This window comes from Saimiri boliviensis, chromosome 4 (assembly GCF_048565385.1).
Source record: "Saimiri boliviensis isolate mSaiBol1 chromosome 4, mSaiBol1.pri, whole genome shotgun sequence".
Classification (NCBI taxonomy): Eukaryota; Metazoa; Chordata; class Mammalia; order Primates; family Cebidae; genus Saimiri; species Saimiri boliviensis.
In genome coordinates this window covers 15,379,846-15,402,240 of record NC_133452.1, presented here as the reverse complement: position 1 = coordinate 15,402,240, position 22,395 = coordinate 15,379,846, and the positions used below count along the sequence as shown (strand labels likewise).

Below are 22,395 nucleotides of genomic sequence, written 5' to 3'. Positions count from 1 at the left end.
TATTTTCCGTTCTTAAAGGGTGGAATATAGTGCCAGTGTTCAGTAGTTACAGGAATCTGACTTGGCCTGTTTACCATTTAGCTTTGAACTGTTAATCAGTTGAATTTGGTTTTGTATTCTCCAATTGTTTAGTTGGTTTTACTTGATTATACCTTGATAATAAAACTATTTGAGTAAGAACATGATGGTTAACTCCCAAATTTATACATTGCATACAAAGGTGATTATTTTATACTATTAAACATGAAATTGGGGATTATTTCAGAGTGAAACATACTGCTGCATTGAAATATGTTCTTTAGGCCAGGCGTGGTGGCTCACACCTGTACTCTTCAGCATTTTGGGAGGTTGAGGAGGGCAGATCGCCTGAGTTCAGGAGTTCAAGACCAGCCTAGGCAACATGGTAAACCCGTCTCTACAAAAAATACAAAAATTAGCTGAACATGGTGATGCATTCCTGTAGTCTTAGCTACTCAGAAGGCTAAGGTGGATCGTTTGAGCCTGGGAGACAGAGGTTGCAGTGAGCTGAGTGCTCCACTGCACTCCAGCCTGCGTGACAGAGTGAGGCCCTGTCTCAATAAACAAGTAAAAGTAAGGTTTTTTGGGTGTTTTTTTTTTTTTTTTTTGAGATGAAGTCTTACTCTGTTGCCCAGGCTGGAATGCAGTGGTGCAACCTCTGTCTCCTAGGTTCAAGCATTCCTTCTGAGTAGCTGGGACTACAGGTGCATGCCACCACACTCAGCTAGTTTTTATTTTTACTAGAGATAGGGGTTTGCCATGTTTGCCAGTCTAGTCTCAAACTCCTGTCCTCAAGTGATCTGCCTGCCTCAGCCTCCCAAAGTGCTGGGATTTTGGATTGCAAAACTTGTCAAACGTAAAGTTCTGGGGGAAAAATTAAGAGAAATGTATATCATCAGCCATGGCTTTGGCGTTCTGCCTTTTTTTTTTTTTTTTTTTTTTTTTTTGAGACGAAGTCTTGCTCTGTTGCCAGGCTGGAGTCCGGTGGCATGATCTTGGCTCACTGCAAGCTCTGCCTACCGGGTTCAAGTAATTCCTGTGACTAAGCCTCCTGAGTACCTGGGACTGCAGGTATGTGCCACTACGCCTGCCTAATTTTTTGTCTTTTAGTAGAGACAAGTTTTCATCATGTTGGCCAGGATGGTCTCCATCTCCTGACCTCGTGTTCCACCCGCCTTGGCCTCCCAAAGTGCTGGGATTACAGGTGTGAGCCCCTGTGCTCGGCCGGCATTCTACTTTTTTGAGTAAAATTAATCTACTTTGTCCAAGCGAAGTTTGGCATAAGAAAACTGGATAAATTTCTTCTGCTAGCTCATATTTGGTTGCCTGATTACCTTTACCCTGTATTAAACTACTGTATCCAAGTCAAATCATCACATATTTAAATACCTAATATGTAACTGTGCATTGTGGAAGATACGAAAAAAATACTTTTATTGGCTGCAATTTATTGATGATTATCAGTATGTAAAGTCAAAGTCAAAATGGGTGGATGGATGGAAAGATGGATAGATCTGTGTATCTGTATGTGTGTGCACACAGACATACACATTTGCGTACGCCACTGCATGATTATAATTGCTTTAAAATGTTTGATAACTCCAATGTCTTTGTCACGTTGGGATTGGCATTTGTTAATTGTCTTTTTCCTTGAGCAGTGGACAGATTCATGGAGGGGTGTGTGTGTGTGAAGTAAGTTTCACTTTGGTGGTTTGGTTTTTTTTTTTTTTTTTTTTTTTGAGGTGTGGTCTTACCCTGTCAACCAGGCTGGAGTACAGTGGCGTGATCTTGGCTCACTGCAACCTCTGCCTCTAAGGCTCAAGTGATCCTCCCACCTCAGCCTCCTGAGTAGCTGGATGGGTGTGTGCCACCACTCCTTGATAATTTTTTGTATTTTTGGTAAAGATGGGGTTTCATCGTGTTACCCAGGCTGGTCTTCTAATCCTGGTCTCAGGCAGACACACTTGGCCTTCCCAAGTGCTGGGATTACAGGTGTGAGCCACTGTGCCTGGCCAAGTTTCACTTACATGCTAGTAACATTTTTAATATTATGTTATAAGACTTCATCAGAATTCTCTGAAGGATATTGATTTTTGTCGATCAGGCAGTCAACATGGTTAACTTCAGGATGCAAGTTCTGTCTTGCTTTTTTGTGGTGGTTGCAGTGTCGGGTCAGTTCTCAAAGCATTTCTTCTCTTGAGGTGCGCACAGCACACGCTCCACTCAAGCGTTAGTCTAGGAATTGGGCCGTGGTGTACATGGATTGTAGTTCTCAGAGTCTTTGCTGTGCTTCTTTGGGTCTTTTTCATGCAGGCATAATTCCAGGATGAGCCCAGGACTTAGTTCATAAACAAAATTAGGGAATCCTCTTCTCTGACTCTAGGATTCCCATTCATTCTCCAATTGCCAGTGTTCTTTTTCCCTGTTTCTCTGGCCAAAAAGTCATAGTTTCTTTCCAAGCTCAGCCTTCAGAATGAAGTAGTAAAAAAGAAAAATAGGAACTCCTGCACTTCTTATTTGGATAATAGAGACCCCCCCCCCCTTTAGTGTTCGTTAGCCACAGATGGATCTTCTTGAGATTTTAGGTGCCAGTGTGATAACAGGGTCTGCTTTCAAACCCTTGGCAAGGCCAGGTGAAAAAAGGGAGAAGGGAGATTTTGTTTTTCTTCCCTCCTCCTCCTCTGTAGCATGGAGGAGCCCTTTTTCCTAGTATTCTTGCTGAATGGGATTTCTTCTAGTGTTTTTTCCACTAGTATTGGCTATACCCTTCTGTATTCTGCCAGCACTGAAATCAAAGCTGGGACATCATAGATGATACCAAAGCTATGAAATTTCCTCAGCTCCCACACACAGCCACCCCCTCCTTAGCTTTCATTGGTCATTTTTCAGGTTGACTCTAGTTTCCAGTTTGCCTGCTGTTTTGCTTTCACATTACTCGGGTAGTTGTTTTTTGTCTTAAATTGGGGGTTTTGGGTTGTCATCAGTGAGAGAGCAAGGCCTCGTGGTTTGGTTTACCCTATCTTGACTGGCACTGTAAAGCCTATGTACGTTTTTTAGAGTATTTTTAACTCCCTCTATTCCAAGGGTTTAGAAAGGATGTGCAAATTTGTGTGTTGAATTAAAGGACTTATGCTGATAAGCTTTTGGTTTTGTCGGGGAGAGTTGATTACAATTTTTCTTTGTTTCAAAGCAGTTTTAAACTAAGTTTCAAAAATAGATCTCTTCTTTAACAGTATTCAAAACTGTAATGTTAATCCTAGACAGTTGTCATGCTTGATAAATGATATATCCTGCTTAATAATATAAAAGGTTATTTATGTGAAAATAGTTGTAGCCCATAGGGAAAGTTAATTAGAAAGCATATAAGCATTTGGTTTTGTCATAATAATCTTTAAAAAATTATTTATTTGGGTTTATGTTAGTATCTGCAGATATAATAATTTTATAAGCACTTTAAAAAATCAAATTCTGGGTTGGGCATGGTGGCTCATGCCTATAATCCCAGCACTTTGGGAGGCCAAGGTGGGCAGATCACTTGAAGTCAGGAGGTCAAGACCAGCCTAGCCAACATGGTGAAAACTCATCTTTACCAAAAAAATTTTAAAAATTAGCCAGGTGTGGTGGTACATGCCTGTTATCCCAGCTACTTAGGAGGCTGTGGTGGGAGAATCATTTTAACCTGGGTGGTGGAGACTGCAGTGAACCTAGATGGTGCCACTGCACTCCAACCTGGGCAGCAGAGCGAGACTCTGTCTTAAAAAAATAAAATTCTTACTCATTTTCTTTTCTTTTTTTTTTTTTTTAAATTAATTAGAGGATTTCTTTTTTCTCCCCTACAAAGGTTAGATAGATTTAATCTTTCTAGAGAGAGATTTGCCTATTTCAGGCTTATAATTTTAGGAAAAATAAGCGTTACTTCCTCTTGTAATGTCTTACACTTTTTTAAAAAAGGGTTCTGTATTGAAATTCTGAGAGAGATACATAGTATCGTACACTCTTCACCACTTTTATCTTTATTGTATACTTAATTACACTCTGCTAAATGTGTCTGTTAGTTTTTTAGAATATTGCCTGTCTCTAAAAGCAGGCTGTTTCATGACAGAGGCCTAGTGCTAATGAACATATTTTGAATGAATGATGAACTGTGGGATTATAGATAGTTTATATTTTTTCTTTGTGCATTTTCGTATTTTCCAATTTTTTTATAATAAAATATTTTATACCACAAAAAAGTTCTAAGAATATTTATTAAAATTTTTTTGAAGTTGGCCTTGCTCTGTCACCCAGGCTGAAGTGCAATGGCATGATAAAAGCTGACTGCATCCTTGGACTCTTGGGTTCAGGTGGGACTACAGGCATGCACCCCATGTCCTGTAGATTTTTTTTTTTTTAATTTTTGTAGAGACAGGGTCTTGCTGCATTGCACAGGCCTCCTGGCCTCTAGTGATCCTCTCATCTTGGCCTCCCAGAGTCGTGTTGGGATTTATAGGTGTGAGTCATTGTGCTTGGTTCTAAGCATTTTTCTAAAAATAAAAGATTATTTCTTATGTTTGATAGCAGCTTATTAGGTATAACATTTCAGATTTTTTGTGCTTTGTTTGCAGTTAAGTGTGGTCTACTTTTTCAAAGATGCTTTTGAAACACTTTGTTGGGAGGCTGAGGCAGGCAGATCTCCTGAGGTTGGGAGTTTGAGACCAGCCTGGCCAACATGGTGAAACCTTGTGTCTACTAAAACTACAAAAATTTGCTGGGCATAGTGGTGGGCACCTGTAATTCCATCTGTTCAGGAGGCTGAGGCAGGAGAATTGCTTGATCCCCAGTGGAGGTTGCAGTAAGCTGAGATTGCACCACTGTACTCCACACTCCAGCCTGGGCGACAGAGTGAGACTCCTCCAAAAAAAAAAAGAAAAAAGAAAAGAAACACTTTGGAAGTTTTCAGATTGGCACTTTTTTTTTTAATATAAAAGGGAGGAGCTTAGCGTTTATCAAGATCCTGATGTGGAAGGGTTCTCAGTATGTCTGTAACATCTCCTTTTGGCTTTTGCTCTTTAAAAATTCTGATCACTCAAGAATATTGCTATGTCAGTAGAAGTTAACCAAAGCTTATATTTAAAGTTTTATTTTAAATATTTTTTATAAAGAAATTTACTTTAAAAACCTTAGGAAGAAAAAGTTTTGAAAGTAGTTTTAAGAGACTATAAAAGTCACTATTTGTCATATTATTTTAGAACATGCTTTTTTTTTTTTTTTTTTGAGACGGAGTTTCGCTCTTGTTACCCAGGCTGGAGTGCAATGGCGCAATCTTGGCTCACCACAACCTCCGCCTCCTGGGCTCAGGCAATCCTCCTGCCTCAGCCTCCTGAGTAGCTGGGATTACAGGCACACACCACCATGCCCAGCTAATTTTTTGTATTTTTAGTAGAGGCGGGGTTTCACCATGTTGACCAGGATGGTCTCGATCTCTTGACCTCGTGATCCACCCACCTTGGCCTCCCAAAGTGCTGGGATTACAGGCTTGAGCCACCGCGCCCGGCTGAGAACATGCTTTTCTTAATATGCAATTTGCTGTTGTTATTTCTGTAGTTTCTGTTCTTTGGTCACTGATTTATTAGTGAAATTAGTTTATTAGTGAAACAAATCTGTTAACGTACTTTTACTCCTATGTACAAAATATTGCATTTTTATTTTCACTTACAAACTTAGGAAAAAGCAGAAAAATAGTTTTTAAATTTGATTTCTACTTTGAATTATTAATAAAATGTTTCACAAAATATGAGAACTTTGTACACATACTAGAAAATTTAAAAAATACATTCACTTATTTGTTCTTTATTAGTTTTCTATTGCTGTTTAACAGAATGTCACAAACTTAGCTTGTGGCTGAAAACAGCATATATTTGTTTCACAATTTCCGTATGTCAGAATCTAGGCATTGGTTAGTTGGGTCTTTTGCTAATGGTCTCAGCTGGGTGATAGCAGTGTTATAAAGGGCTGGGCTCTCATTTGAAACTTGGGGCCCTCTTCTAAATTCATTGAGGCTGTTAGCTGAATTCAGGTCCTTATGGTTATAGGACTAAGGTCTCTCTCTTTTTTTTTTTTTATTGGCTGTGGGCCACAGGTTACTCTCAGTTTCTAGTGGCTACTCTCATATCCTAGTAGCCATTGGTCCCATCTCTGGTCTACTGCAGTAGTTATAGGAGTGACTGTCTCCTCATATTCATAGGTCCCACCCATACTGAAGGATGGGTCATTATATATAGGGAATTATACAGGGTGTGTACCACCATCGGGTAGAAGTCTTGGGGGCCATCTTAGAATTCTGCCTACGAAAGCTGTTCTAACAAAACCAATGATCATTTTGTATATTTCCTTTTATTATTTTTTGCAAACTACATTTTTATTTATAATACAAATATTTGACCTTGAGGCTTTGAAAGTTTCATTACTATCACTTACAAATATAACCATATTATTTCTGTTTACAAAACAAGGAATTTTATTTGAGAGTTCAAATATCTGTAGTGTAGTTTTAATTCTTAACATTTTAGTTCTGCTGGTTACCTTCATATCACTGAAAAACAATTTTATATTGCTGTTTCTGGGTTGGTCAGTTTTAGGCATTATTGATTTTTTGCAATAGCAGGTGATGCACTAGTTCACTTGTGTCATTCCTGCCCTTTAATCCCTTGATTTTGGGTGGTGAGACTCTGGATTTCTCTAGGACAAAGTATTTTCCTCCTTGGTTATATTTTCTTGTGTGTATTATAGCTTATGGTTTCCTTTTTATTTCATAATTTAGCAACCTTTTTATCACATTTGCATTTCCTGGAAGTTTGTGATATCTCTGCTGATTCTTCTCTCCTCCTCATTCTGCTTTTCATTGAATTTTTATACCTTTCTTTTCTTACATTCTTTATTGTTCTCCTAATAAGAGGAAGAAAAAAATCTGGTTAGCATGCTGTCTTGAATTCAAATTATCAAGATTGTGTTGGCTGCAGAAACTTTTATGAAGTTTCTGATTTTGGAGATTTGGGGGATTTTAGTCAGTACTCTCAAGGGCTTAAAGGACCATTGTTAAGAAAGATGGATTGAGGCCTGACGCGGTGGCTCACACCTATAATCCCAGCACTTTGGGAGGCAGAGGCGGGTGGATCATGAGATCAAGAGATCGAGACTATCCTGGTGAACATGGTGAAACCCCATCTCTACTAAAAATATAAAATTTAGCTGGGCATGGTGGCACAGCGTGTAGTCCCAGCTACTCAGGAGATGGAGGCAGGAGAATTGCTTGAACCCAGGAGGCGGAGGTTGCAGTGAGCCGAGATTACGCCATTGCACCACAGCCTGGGTAACAAGAGCGAAACTCTGTCTCAAAAAAAAAAAAAAAAGATGGATTGAATTGATTACAGTTAGTTATTTTAGATTCACGTGTCAGGTTAATTCCATTGATCGTAGAACCAGCAACCTGTACATGAGAAAGATGTTAATAGTTCTCTGGGATATAACTGAACATAAGCCATTAGGCTCTTCAGGGTCCGTAGAATTCATTTAATGTTGCTAAAATTAGGAAAGGCACTAACATTTTTGAAGTGAAGAAACTTACTTGAAATAACAAACATGAAGTACAACATTTTGTTAAATTTTGGATTTTGAATAATGAGTTTAGTGCATAGAGGAGGGAAAGACATAAATGTACTCTCCAGGGATGTGAGATTGCAGTGCTTACATCTAAAACAGAAACAAACCTCACATCTGTAGGATTGAGAATCCAGGGATTGGCCTGGTTTTGTAAATAAGTTCTATTGGAACACACTGTGCCAATTCATACACAAATTATTTATGGCTGTTTTCCTGCCACAAAGGACAGAGCTGAGTAGTTGTGACAGAGACAATATGACCTGCAAAGGGGTTACTCTCTGGCCCTTTTCAGAAGAAGTTTGCTGATCCGGGACCTAATTGATGAATGCTTTTAAGATCTTGATTAGAGATAAGTTTTGTGTTGGAGTAGCCATCTCAGTTTAGGTAAAAGATTCCTCAAACCTTGATTCAAATGAGAAATTGATTCGACTAAAAAGTCTTCACATTAAAAATACGCATTTACTGTGGTGCCTACAATTTAAAATTTTGCAGGTTTAAGGAACATTCTTAAATGTACCTGATGGAAGTTGAAACATGAAGAATGAATTAATTAGACTGAAAACCAAGGCTCTTGGTTAGTATATTTTAATTAAAATTAAGTATTGAGTTGCCAAAAGAAAGGACAGGTGAAGACTGGTCATTTATTTCAATCTCTGGGGTCAGATGAGCATAGAGAGTTTGCACGCAAGTAAAGGGTATGGTCATTTGACATTAGATAATATTAGAACATGGCATATGTGGGGAATAAACTTACCTTTAGGAAGCAGAGTTCAGAGTGAGTAATAGCACAGCAGGGACCAGTAGCCCTAGAAAAGGTAGAATATAATGGAACAAACTAACTGGGATCAACAGCAACTTAAGACTTTGGGAAACACGGCAGCAGGGAGCCAGATCCCAAGTAGACTCGTAAGATGGAAACCTATAGAGAACACTGGGTAGCAGGAGAGCCTAAGCCGAGCATGTAGCTGTGGTCTTCTCACCCAAGCATAGAGATGGGAGCCAGCAGGCAAAGGAAAAGAAAGGTCCCAGAATCAGCTTTCATTCTTTTTCAGCATTTTTCAGTGTAAAACCATAATTTGTTTTCTATCCTGGATTAGATTTTGAGAATATGAAGAGAATAACATTCCCAATTCTTGGAGGCAGGTTAACATATCTGATTAGAATGAGAATTGGAATGAAACTTGGTAGTTCCCAGTAGCAGTATGCAGTATTAATAAATTATCAGTTGGATAATGAAGGTAGATTATTGAATACTTTTTGTGTACCAGACATTGTCTTGTAGATGTAAAGAAAAATACAGTCTCTATGTACATTTTTTAAAGCAGTTCATTAAAAGCTTCTAATGGGCCAGCATCATTATCATAATCTTTTTCCAAAGTACTAATTGTTAGTTACAGTGTCATTCATACAATTTTCAACAAATGATCTTTGATGGAGTTCCTTGGAAGGCAGCTATGCTCAACACTCTACCACCAGCACTGTCAGATGGAGATCTTTGGAGGATTAAGTTTGATGCTTGGCGTTGAGCAGTAGTGGACTGTATAAACACCTAAATTTTGGACGAATTTACTTGGAAACTGCATGATGACAAAGTGCTTCCGAAGTCATGTGCTAGGTTCACATTAGTTCAGTAAATGTTGAATCAACTTACACTCCAACCGATTTAAAAAGAACCTTGAAACAGCTTAATTAACAAAATGAAACACAATAGAAAACAGTTGTTTTTTTTGTATACAACGAAACTAGTTAAATATAGCAGAAAAATAGATGTCAGTAGACATTAGAAATGTGTGTTCAGATTAGTAGAATAAACATATCAGCAAGATCCCTAGAAGCCAAGGAAAGAAAGCAGGAAACATGTCAAATCATACATCTTTGACAAAAAGTAAGCACCAACTAACTGAATCACTCTCTCATTTCTGAATCTAAGTAGACTATTTCTTTAATACAGGGTCAGTAAAAGACACTGTTCTAGGGGAAATTTTTATCAACCTTCTTTAAAATTGAGCAATTTGTATTAAATTTTAGTAAGGGTATTCAGTGAAGAATTAGATGAAATAATGTTTTCTGATTATCGTATTTAACAAGTTAGATTTTGGAGACTAGAGAAATAATTAGTTGGAAGCATATGTACTCTGACCCTTGAAAAACTGGAGGTTTAGGGGCACCAACCCCCTGGGTAGTTGAAAATCATGTGACTTTTGACTCTTCCCCAAATAATAATAGTCTGCTGTTGACCAGAAACCTTACCAATAGCATAAGCAGTTGATTAACACATATTTTGTATATGTATTGTATACTGTGTTAAAGTCAGAGAAAAGAAAATGTTATTAAGAAAATTATGAGGAAGAGGAAGTATATTTACTATTCATTAAGTAGAAGTAGATCACCATAAAGACCTTTAACCTCATTGTTTTCATGTTGAGTAGCTGAGGAAAGGGGAGAGGAGTGATTGCTGTCTTAGGGGTGGCAGAGACAGGAGAGGTGGAGGAGATTGAAGGGGAGGCAGGAAAGGCAGACACACTCAGTTTAGCTTCACAGAAATCATAATTTCTGTCTGACTTTTTTGCTTTTTTGTTTCTCTAAAAATGTTTCTATACCTTGGTACCAATCATTCGTCCATTGTTGGCTTTACTTTCAGTGCTTGTGCCATAGGAGGGTTTGTGTTCTAAAAATAAATTGAAAGCAGTCTTGAATAATTGTAACTCTTCTGCTAGATTGTCTAAAGTAGATTTATTCTCTGGCACTGCTTCTTCTGCTTCTTCCTGACCATCTGGCACTGGTTTGGAAGCATTCTTGTCCATTAAGTTGTCTTCTGTTAATTCCTTTGATGTGATCTGTTAGCTCTTGAATTTCTCCAAGATTCATACCCTAAAATCCTTCACCTCCTTCCAGCTTTTTTGTTTTTGCTGTATCCACAATTTCATGATTTCCTTGATTGGCTCTGTTATAAATCCTGTGAAGTCATGGACAACATCTGGACAAGGTTTTGTCCAGCAGAAATTTATTGCTTTGTGCTTCATGGTTTCACAGCTTGTGTGTGTGTGTGTGTGTGTGTGTGTGTGTGTGTGTGTGTGGCAATGATGGCATCTTCAGTGGTGTAATACTTCCAGACTCCTATGATGTTCTATTAGGGTTTTCTTCCACAGCATTGACAATCATTTTTGTAGAGTACAATATATAATGAGCCTCAAAGATCCCTATGACCCCCTGATCTAGAGGCTGAATTAGAAATGTCTTGTTTGGGGGGCATGTAGACTACTTTGATGTCTTCATTGTTGAACTCATGGAGCTCTGGGTGGTCAGGGGCATTGTCCAGTATGAAAATTTTAAAAGGCAGTCCCTTACTGGTGAGGTACTTCTCGACTTCAGGGACAAAGCATTGATGGAACCAGTCCAAAAAAAGTGTTCTTGCCCAGGCCTTCCTGCTGTACAACCAAAAGACTGGTAGCCAGTGTCTATCTTCCTATCAAGGCTCAGGTTAGCAGCCTTATAGAAAGGGCAGTCTGGATTATAAACCTGACTGTTTGCACAAAACAGTAGAGTTAGCCTACCCCGTCCTTCCTTAAATCCTGGTGATTGCCTCTCTTCTTTACCAATAATTGTTCTCTGTGTGTGTGTGTGTGTGTGTGTGTGTGTGTGTGTGTGTGTGTGTGTGTGTTTCCAGAAGAGGGTACTTTCATCTGCAAAAACCTGTTCAGGGAGATACCCATTCTCCTCAACGACATTCTTAAATTCTTTTTTTTTTTTTTTTTTTTTTTTTTTGAGATGGAGTCTTGCTCTGTAGCCCAGGCTGGAGTGCAGTGGCGCAGTCTTGGCTCACTGCAACCTCTGCCTCCCAGGTCCTGGTTCAAGCAATTCTCATGCCTCAGCCTCCTGAGTAGCTAGAATTAGAGTTTATTTTTGTATACAACAAAACTAGTTAAATGCGCAGCTGATTTTTGCACTTCAGTAGATGTTTCACCATGTTGGCCAGGTTGGTCTTGAATTCTTGACTTTGTGATCTGCCAGCCTCTGCCTCCCAAAGTGCTGGGATTACAGGTGGGAACCACCACGCCCAGCCAAATTCTTAATGATGTCTGGGAAATTGTCTGTTCCCTCTTGGTTGGCAGAAGCTGCTTCTCCTGTTTTCTTCTCTCTCTCTCTCTCTCTCTCTCTCTCTCTCTCTCTCTCTCTCTTCTTTCTCTCCTTCCTTTCCTTACTTTCTCTGTTTCCCTCTCTCTTACTCTATCTCTCCCTCTCTCTTTCTCTCTCTCTTTCGATGGAGGTTTCACTCTGTCACCCAGGCTGGAGTGCAGTGGCACAATCATAGCTCGCTGCCATCTCCGCCTCCTGGGTTCAAGTGATCCTCACACCTTAGCCTGTAGCTGGGACTACAGGCACAGGCCAGCATGCCAGCTAATATTTTTTTTGTGTTTTAGAGAAATGCAGTCTCACCATGTTGCCCAGGCTGGTTTTGAACTCCTGGGATCAAGTGATCCTCCTGCCTTGGCCTCCCAAACTACTGGGATTATAGGCATAAACCACCATGCCTGACCTTCTCCTGTTATCTTAAAATGATCAAGCAATCCTTGCTGGCATTAAATTCTCCAGCTTTAGATCTTTCATCTCCCTTTTGCTTTAAGGTATCTTATGATGACTTAGCTTTTTCTCTAATGATATTAGAGTCTGTAGGTATGCCTTTCTTATAGCAATTCTATACCCACACGGAGGCTGTATTTTCAATACAAAATAGAAAGGTATTTCAGAAAAACTTAGAGGGGTTTTGCCTTCTGGGGTAGCTGCAGTGACAGCTTCATGAATTTCCTTTTCTTTTTTGACAAAGGTCCTTATGCTGGATTCATTTATCTTGAAACGGTGGACAAGTGCTGCTGAAAACCTCAACCTACTGTACATATCAAACAATTCAGCACTTGTCGTGACTTTTCTTTGCTTCTTGAGATCACCTACAGCATCACTAGTGACACTTCACATGGGTCTCTGGTGGCGTTCAAGGTTTATATTACTGCACTAAACACAATGAAAAATTCTCGAGAACTGCAAGAGGTCATTTTTTTACTGTGATATGCAGTTTACTAGAGAGAGGAACTGCTCATGCAGAAATGGTAATATCACATGGCATTTTAAGTGGATGCTCACACTTGAACTCCCTGCAAAGCACCAGAAGGTGGCTATAAAATTATTATACTAGAAGTTAGTTTTTTGCAGTTATGATTAATACTACATCTTTATGTTTCTCTTTTCCTGTGAATGAAGCTATGTATGTTATAGTTGTAAATGATAAACTAAACTAGTATCTACATACATTTTATACATTCATGACACACACATGAAGTCGAGTGTGGTGGTCTGTGCCTACAATCCCAGCTACTTGGAAGGTTGAGGTAGGAGGATCAGTTGAGCCTGGGAGATCAAGGCTGCTGTGAGCTGTGCTCGTGCCACTGTACCACGCCAGCCTGGGTGACAAAGCGAGACCCTGTCTAAAAAAAAAAGTTCTTAGTACATGATGGGATCCTAATCCTTGTCAACCATTATGAACAGATGAGTGCCTTTTTGGGAACTTAAAGGGGAAGCATGTTTGCACTTCTACCAGGATTAATTTCCACTTGGGCAGCAGTTAGTCTTTGGTTAAACTTTTTTGTTGTTGTTTTTTGAAACAAAGCCTCATTCTGTCACCCATGCTGGAGTGCAGTGGCGTAGGCTCACTGCAACCTCCATCTTCCAAGTTCAAGCAATTCTTGTGCTTCAGCCTCCTAAGTAACTGGAATTACAGGTATGTACCACCACACCTGGCTAATTTTTATATTTTTAGTAGAGATTGGGTTTCGCCATGTTGGCCACACTGGTCTCAAACTCCTGGCCTCAAGTGATCCACCTGCCTTGGCCTCCCAAAGTGCTGGGATTACAAGTGGAACCTACTGTGCCTGGCCTCGGTTAAACTCTTATTAAGTTAAATTGCGTTAAAGGAACTTCGGTCCTTTGTCTCTTCTTGTCAGTCAGCATCACCCTGATGCTGATTAAAAATCAAGTATTAGTTAAATAATCCTACAAGTAAATGTTAAATTACACCAGTGAATGCTTCAAAAGTATTATAAATGATAGCACAACAGGGATTATTGATCTGGTTGGGGAGGTTGGGAAGCCTTTCCTCATTAGGTGATGCTTTAAGATGGATGGGTATGTATTAACTAGTGGAAAGACCCTGATAGAGAGTATTCCAAATAGAGAAAACAAGCCTTATTTTAAAGGCCCTGTGGCAGGGAACTGAAAAAAGACCACTGTGTGTCTGGAATAGAAGGGTGGAACAATGGTGTGAGATGAGGCGGGAAAGGTAGACAGGAGTTAGAATGGACAGGGCTTTAAATACAAAGATTTTTCGTTATTATCCAAAGAGTGTGAAGTCATTGACTATTTTAAGGGGGATGGGTAGTAGGAGTGGGTGAGTGTCAGTTACCTGATCAGATTAGTTTCTGAAAAGATAGCTGTATTTCAAGTGAATTAAAGCAGGAACAGAAAACTAAATGTTGCATGTTCTCACAAGTGAGAGTTGGACATTGGGTACTCATGGACATAAAGATGACAACAGTAGTTATTGGGGTCTGCTAGAGGAGGGAGGGAGGAAGGGGTTCAAAAACTGTTGGGCTCTAAGCTTAGTACCTGTGTGATGGAATCTTTTTGTACCACAAACACCCAGTAACAAACCTGCACATGTACCCCTGAAATCCAAAATAGAAGTTGGGGGTGGGGGGAAGATAGCTGTAAACATGGTAGGGAGAACATAACACATTTATTTAGATGTTCTTCAGGTGAGAGATTAAATTGGACTGTGGTCATGGTATGGTGGTGGTTAGAATTTTAAAATACGAGTTGGTAAAAAGTGGGAGAGGAGACAAATACGGGGAAAACTGGGCAGAATTCAGAGATAAAAAGGGCAAAAATGAACAAAATTGAATGTTGTAAGGGGTGCTGGAGTAAAAGCTCTGGAGGATTCCCTAAGTTTATTGTTAATTAACCCAGAAATTCTGTTTGAATTGTATGTAAAATCTGTTGAAGTTGTTTCTGCAGTGTTCTGATGGCCAAAGTTTAGTTTCCAGACTTCTAATATCTTACAATATTATACTTAAAAATGAGCATTTATGCGTACAATCGAACTTATAATTGGTATTCATTTACGTTTAGTTGTCTGTTGCCTGGTTCAATTTCAAAACAAAGATTTGGAGGTAGGCCAGTTGCTGTGGCTCATGCTTATAAACCCAGCACTTTCAGAGGCGAAAGTAGGCAGATCGCTTGAGATCAGGAGTTCAAGACCAACCAGGCAACCTGGTGAAACCCCACCTCTACAAAACATAAAAAAATTAGCCTGTGTGGTAGCATGCACATATAGTCGTCCCAGCTGCTTGGAAGGCTGAGGTGGGAGGATCATTTGAACCTAAGAGGTAGAGCCTACAGTGAGGCATGATCATGCCCCTGAACTCCAGCCTGGATGGCACAGTGAGACCCTGTCTCAAAAAAACAAAAATTAAAAAAAGATTGGGGAATGGGGTGGAATTCCTGTTAAAACATTAGAGCCCCCCCCCCCCCTTTTTTTTTAGACAGTCTCTCTCTGGAGGCTCCCAGGCTGGAGTATGGTGGCATGATCTCAGCCCACTGCACCTTCTCTGCCTCCTGGGTTCAAGCAATTCTCCTGCCTCAGCCTCCCAAGTAGCTGGGATTACAGGTGCCTGCTACCACACCAAGCTAATTTTTTGTGTTTTTAGTAGTAGCAGGGTTTCACCATGTTGGCCAGGCTGGTCTTGAACTCCTGATCTTAGGTGATGTTCCACCTGCCTAGGCGTTCCAAAGCGCTGGGATTACAGGCACTAGCCACTATGCCTGGCTAGAGCCCTTGCTTTTTAAAAACACTTTTATTAAGCTACGTAGCATAAAACTAGCCAACATAAAGTATACAATTCAATGGTTCTGTGCAACCATCACCACATTCCATTTTAAAATACTTTCATCATCTCAACAAGAAACACTCCACTCATCAGCAGTGATTCTTCATTTATCTCTAAGTCTTTCAGCCATAGACAACCACCAATAGATTTGCCCTTTCTAGATATTACATATAAATGGAATTATATAATATATTGCCTTTTTTGTCTGGCTGCTTTAGTTTAGCATAATGTTTTCAAGGTTTATTCGGGTTGTAACGTGTATCAGTAGTTTTTTTTTATGGCTCATATTTCATTGAATGGATATATATTTGTTTACTTATTAGCTGACAGACATTTGGGTGTCTGCTTTTTTATGAATTTTATATGAATAAAGTTACAGTGACCACACATGTACAGGTTTCTTTTTAAACCCTCAGACAGGAAAAAGTATCATGTACAAGTTCTGTGTGAATTTATGTTCTCAGTTCTCTTGGGTGCATACCTAGAAGTAGAATTGGCTGGCTCGTATGTTGACTGTGTTTAATCTTTTGAGGAACTGTCAAGCTGTTTTCCAAAGCTGCTGCAATATTTTACATTTCCCACCAGTATTGTCTGAGGGTTCCAGTTTCTCCACATCCTTGCTAACACTTGTTACTGTCTTTTTGATTATAAGCAAGTAAGTGTGAAGTGGTAGCTCATTATAGTTTGATTTGCATTTCCCTGATGGGTAGTGATGTTGAACTTGATTGTGGTTTCATTGAAAATATAAAAATGAACATGTTTGGTAGCTTCATGTAATTGCTTGGAGAGTTTTGCTGTATGTTAAATTTGTTCTTCTTTTTTCATCAGTTGTATTCCCTGAATGACTATAAACCACCCATTTCTAAAGCAAAAATGACCCAAATTACTAAGGCAGCCATCAAAGCTATTAAGGTGAGTAATAAATTTTACTCTTCTATTTTCAAAAGAAAAACAATATTAATAGTTTGGATGGGGGATAATTTTTATGGATTATATGTTCTTTCTCATTTTACAGTGTTAAAACATATTAATTGTGGAAAAACACAAAAAAGAAAATCTGTCACCTGTAGACACTCCCATTTAGTGATAAACAATGTTTATTTAAAAATTATTATTTTTTAGAGACAAGGTCTTATTCTGTCACCCAGGCTGGACTGCAGTGGCACAATCATAGCTCACTGTGGCCTTGACCTCCTAGGCTCAAGTGATCCTCTTGTCTCAGCCTGCCAAACATTTAATGTCTTAATAAATATTATTCCTTAAATGTTCTTCCGTAAATTTTTTTGAAGCAGTCCTTTTTTCTTACATTTCTTAGGTAATATTTTGGATATATCCACTTTATGGAGAATGTGTTTAACACTGTCTTTTGCCACACTAACTTGGTAGAATCTTGAAATACTAATTGATAAAAGATTTCTGTATGTTGATATATTCATTTTTTTTCTTATTGATTCTGTTATTATAGATTCAAAAATAGACCCTTAGGGGATACAGTTGTGCCTCATTCTACTTAAGGTATTTGAACTGTGGGAAAAGGCCATAGGCATTTAACCATTGCTCTGATAAAGTAGGTTTTGAATCTATATTGACTCGTGGATACTTCTGAAAATCTCAGGAAAAGGTTGGATTGTCTCTGGAGAAATACATATATGCACAAAATTTTATAGAAAATTTTCTGGCAAAAGAATCTTTTCAAGCTCAGCCATAGATTCTTCCCAAAGAAATCCCCAGGGATTCCCTAAATTAGTAGGCCTCTTAAAATTGGGAGTGAATGAGTACTTATTTCTAATTAAGTAGGTATTAACCTTGGACTATTCAGTGATATATTTTTCTGCTTGTAATTAAAATATTAACCAAAAGCACCAAGTATTTAAATTATCTTTTAAATAACAGCAGTATATTAGATTTAACAAATTCCTATTTACTAGTAATTACTACTGGGAGAAAACTGAGATGATTAATTGATTTTGCAGTTTTCTAGTGGCTAAAGCTTAGTTTTCAGACTTGTTACTGTCTTACATCTATAGTTAAATTCATGTGCTTACATGCCAGAACATCAGAGAGGACAACAACAATAACGGTAAGCACTTCGAAGTCAGAAAATTTTTCAAAGACATGATTTTTTAGAGTATTAGATAGGCTCACAGTGGAATGATTTTATTCTCTTGTATTTTATCCTGTTCTACATTATGATCTGACTTTTATGATCATGATCATTGTAGAGTATGCAAATGTGTATTAGTTTTATTCTGTGAAAATTAGTAATTGGTGCACTTTGTATAACTTGTTGAGCAGAATACAAGAGAGTCAATGAGGTAAAGGTCCAAACAATATTTTTTATTTTCAGATGTCAGATGGGTCTGAGAGAAATTAAGTAATTTGCAGTAGTAGGAGTAAACATAGCTGGAATTTTAATCCAGAATTCTGTCAGCCAAGAGTCTAACTTTTTGAACACAGTGGCACACGTTTGTAGTCCCAGTTACTGGATAGGCTGAGACAGGAGGATCTCTTGAATCCAGGAGTTTGAGGCCAGCCTGGCAACATAGTGAGACCCTGTCTCAAAGTTTTTTTTAAAAGAAGTACTTAGATGATTAAATGTTTTTTTTAAAAAGTCTAATATTTATTATTATGATATATTTTACTATTTTGACTTATTTTTAATGTTTTGACTTTTGAAAAAAATTAAACTTAAGTTTCAAATTATTATGGTGAGCAGGACATATTATTCCCTTGGATTTGCTAATTGTTAACATTCTGCTACATATGGAAGTTAGTTTCAGACTTCAGTCATAATAGCAATCCTTGATACATGCTTGAATTTGAGACACCTAAGAATAAAGACATTTTCCTAGGGAACCATAATATATCAATCACATGCAAGAAATTTCACTTTTACTTTGATATAATATTATTATACATTACACATCCTTACTTTTAATGTTGTTGCGTTGTTGACTAGTAGGTGTTTCTTTCAACCTTGCTTTTTTCAGAATCCAGTCGAGATCACACATTATACTTACTTGTCCTGTCACACAGCCCTTGTTTTTTTGTCACATTGATGTTTTTGAAGAGTCCAGACCAGTTATTTTTTACTACTTTGTTATTTTAAGTGGCATTTAGGATATATATATATAAAATAACTGGTATTTTAAACTGCATTTTATTAATAAATCAGATTTAAATGATGCTGTTTCATATTGAGGTAAGTCATTGTTTTTTATATAGAAGTGATTAATGAGTGATGATGGTTAACATTGCACTGTCAACAAAACCTCTCAGATAACCTATTGTGGAAGAAGGCCTATGAGAATTAATAAACTTTCAGTTAAGATTTAGGAAGCAGTTTTATTCTAATTATGTATAGTAACTAGAAGCAGAGAACACTGTCATTGTGTCTCCCAGAAGAGTTTTTTATTCAATGTAGTTATTTAATATTTTGCATATTGATTTTTAAATGTTTAGGTGCCTATAAAGTGCCCACTTAAGTAGTTGTTTTAGCTTTTTTATTTAAATAACTGAAACCATTGAGTAAACTGTTACTTTAAGTAACTTTAGCCAAACTTAAACTTTGGGTTTGATTTGATTTGGTGAATATGAGTTCATGATGTTTTCCTTTATTTTTGATTTTATAAATACTGGATTTAGTGCTGAGATTTAGTCAAATGTTCATCTTTCTTCAGTCTAGGGGAATGTTCCTTAAAAAACATAATTCATGAGAAGAAAAGTATAAAGGGGCCCAGGTGCGGTGGCTCATGCCTGTAATCCCAGCACTTTGGGAGGCCGAGGCAGGTGGATCAGTTGAGGTCGAGAGTTTGAGACCAGCCTGGCCAACCTGGTGAAACCCCATGTCTACTAAAAATAAAAAAATTAGGCGTTGTGGTATGTGCCTGTAGTCCCAGCTACCCGGGAGGCTGAAGCAGGAGAATCACTTGAACTCGGGAGACAGGAGTTGCAGGGAGCCGAGGTTGCGCCACCGTACTCCAGCCTGGGCGACAGAGTGAGACTGTGTCTCAAAACAAAAAAAGTATAAAGAGAAGCACAATTCAAGTTAGTTATTTAAACAAATAATATGCCAATATGGTATTGTTATTGTGGTATTAAAATTTATTAGGCACAAATTCTGTATACTTTATGCTAAATTTATAATTCATCTCAAGTTTATTCATAGTGCTATATTTTATGAAACTTAAATCATCTGTTTTCTCACAATTGATAGTGGCCCATTACTAATTTTTATTCTACATGTTCACTTCTGCTAATTCATGTTGTCTGATCCATTAGGATATTATACATTTCTGTGTTTTATATTCTTGCAGTTCGTTTTCCAGGAGAAGCAGAAGGAGATAAATGAAGTTGAAAACAACTACCTTACATATATTTATTAATGTTATTTGTAGTTATCTTTTCTAATTTACCTTGATTTAACTGATAAAATTATACTGTGTTAAATCTGTACTTTTCCTTTCATGAAATTAAGAATATACACCCACCAGTACTTAGCACAAGTGTTTTGCTGTCAACACAACTGTTTGTTAAAGTATACTTTCAGAAAGTCTTCAATAGTGTTAGTTTATATCTATGGCAAGGCAACATACTTTGGGCACACTGACTATCTACTTCAAAGAAGCCCTTTACTAATTATATAGCATAGCTGGTTGCATACTATATTTTAAATGTTGAGAAAACAAGAACTTAAAAAAAGACTGACTATCTACTTCAAAGAAGCCCTTTACTAATTATATAGCACAGCTGGTTGCATACTGTATTTTAAATATTGAGAAAACAAGAACTTAAAAAAAGAAAAAGAACTGAATCACAGAAAGACTAACTGACTTATTTAAAGTTACCTAGCTAGCTGGGAGTGACAAGAATGTTTGCCTCAGAATTCTTGGTTAAGATCATTGTTTAGATAGACCTTTGGAGCTATGTAAACCTATGGTTAGCAGGAAATTTTAGTCTCAAACTGATTTTAAAACCATACTTCGTTTTTTTCCTCTTTTAGTTCTATAAACATGTGGTACAGAGTGTTGAGAAGTTTATTCAGAAAGTAAGTATATAATTTTCCATACTTGTGCTAAATGTGCTATAATTGTAGATTAATGCCTGTACTCTCCTCCTTTAGATCAAATACACAAGCTTAAGTTGCTTTGATGGACTGTTAAAAAATGATTCCAGTTATTTTATTTTCTAATTAGGAAATGAAAGTGCCTTTCAGATCATTGTACTTAGGTTTGTATTCTGCGTATGTTCATGTGCCTAAATGTAAGCAGAGGCAGTTTGAGAATCAATGTCATGTGGCTTTAAGGATTCAGCGATGTTACAGTGTGTTTATGTTCTTCATCTAGGAGAAGGATGCGGGATTTGAAGTGAGATTTCAGTCTTTCAGCTAGCTAGGTAACTTTAAATAAGTCAATTAGTCTTTCTGTGATTCAGTTCTTTTTTCTTTTTTTAAGTTCTTGTTTTCTCAACATTTAAAATATAGTATTAATAGGCTGGGCACAGTGGCTCATGCCTGTTATCCCAGCACTTTGGGAGGCCAAGGTGGGCGGATCACTTAAGGCCAGGAATTCAAGACCAGCCTGACCAAGATGACAAAAGCCTGTCTTTACTAAAAGTATAAAAATTAGCTGATGTGGTGGCGGATGCCTGAATCTCAGACTTCAGAGGCTGACACACCTAACTGTCTGAACCCAGGAGAGGTTGCAGTGAGCTGAGATTGCACCATTTCACTTCAGCCTGCGCCAGAGTGATACCCTGTCTCAAAAATATATGTGTGTGTGTGTTTGTGTGGTGTAGTATTGATAAAACATATTTGAAGATTAAGTAGTTAGGTAACTTGAAGCTAAGATACAGGGTTGAATAACGTGTATGGTGTCTGTTTCAGTTTTATACTCTTCACTAAAATATAAAACTGTTAGTGATTAGAAAATTTTATTTGACCTAAAGCTTTTAGAAGTATTTCTCAGAGATTGTTGTTCTGATTCAAGATCTTTTTTAAAAAAGTTTTAATGTCTGGTTTTTGTTTGTTTGTTTGTTTTTTGAGACTGAGTCTCACTCTGTAGCCCAGGCTGGAGTGCAGTAGCATGATCTTGGCTCACTGCAACCTCTGTCTCCTAGGTTCAAGCAATTCTCCTGTCTCAGCCTCCCTGGTAGCTGGAATTAGAGACATGTGCCACCATGCCCAGCTACTGTTGTTGTATTTTTAGTAGAAATTTAGTAGGGGTTTCACCATGCTGGCCACGCTGGTTCTTGAACTCCTGATCTCAAATGATTTGCCCGCCTTGGCCTCCCGAAGTGCTGGGACTACAGGCCACTGTGCCCAGCCAAAAAGTTACAATGTCTTACGCTGTGCCTTGTAATCTTTATGAATAGGAATTACCTAGGAATCTTGTTAAAAATGTGGATTCTAATTCTCTGAGCGTGGAGAGGAACCTGAGATTCTGCAATTATAACTGTTCCTAGATGATGTTTCTTCACAAAGCACAATATGAGTAGTAAAGGTTTAAAGAATAAAAGTGAATTTATGCCTAAATGCTTGTTGACTGATTTGATTTGGAATAGGGTACTTTGAATAAAATGTTTCAGAATCTTAGGAAGACCTGGATTGAGCAAAGTTACTCCATTGTGAGATAATTACAGTCAATCTGAAGGGCCAGTCAGTGTGTGTGGAAAAACTTGAATATTTTGCCCCTAAACCTGTTTAAATCAGAGATCCAGCAATAGATTTGTGTAATGGTTAAAATGTGTGTGTGTGTGTGTGTGTGTGTGTGTGTGTGTGTGTGTTAAACTTCTAATTTTGAGC

The 22,395-nt window shown here is 38.0% G+C and overlaps 1 protein-coding gene across 8 annotated transcripts in view; it reads left to right on the top strand.

The window, feature by feature from the left end:
• Positions 1 to 22,395, top strand: part of SCAF8 (SR-related CTD associated factor 8) — a 233,620-nt gene that overhangs the window by 24,252 nt on the left and 186,973 nt on the right. For all 8 annotated transcript variants that reach the window (XR_012517150.1, XM_010344280.3, XM_074397229.1 and 5 more), the window contains 2 exons: positions 16,422 to 16,505; positions 20,596 to 20,640. Coding sequence is in view for 7 of the 8 variants with exons in the window: in XM_010344280.3 (XP_010342582.2) it covers positions 16,422 to 16,505; positions 20,596 to 20,640 (129 nt within the window). In the remaining variant the exon portion in view is untranslated. The remainder of the gene's footprint in view (positions 1 to 16,421; positions 16,506 to 20,595; positions 20,641 to 22,395) is intronic.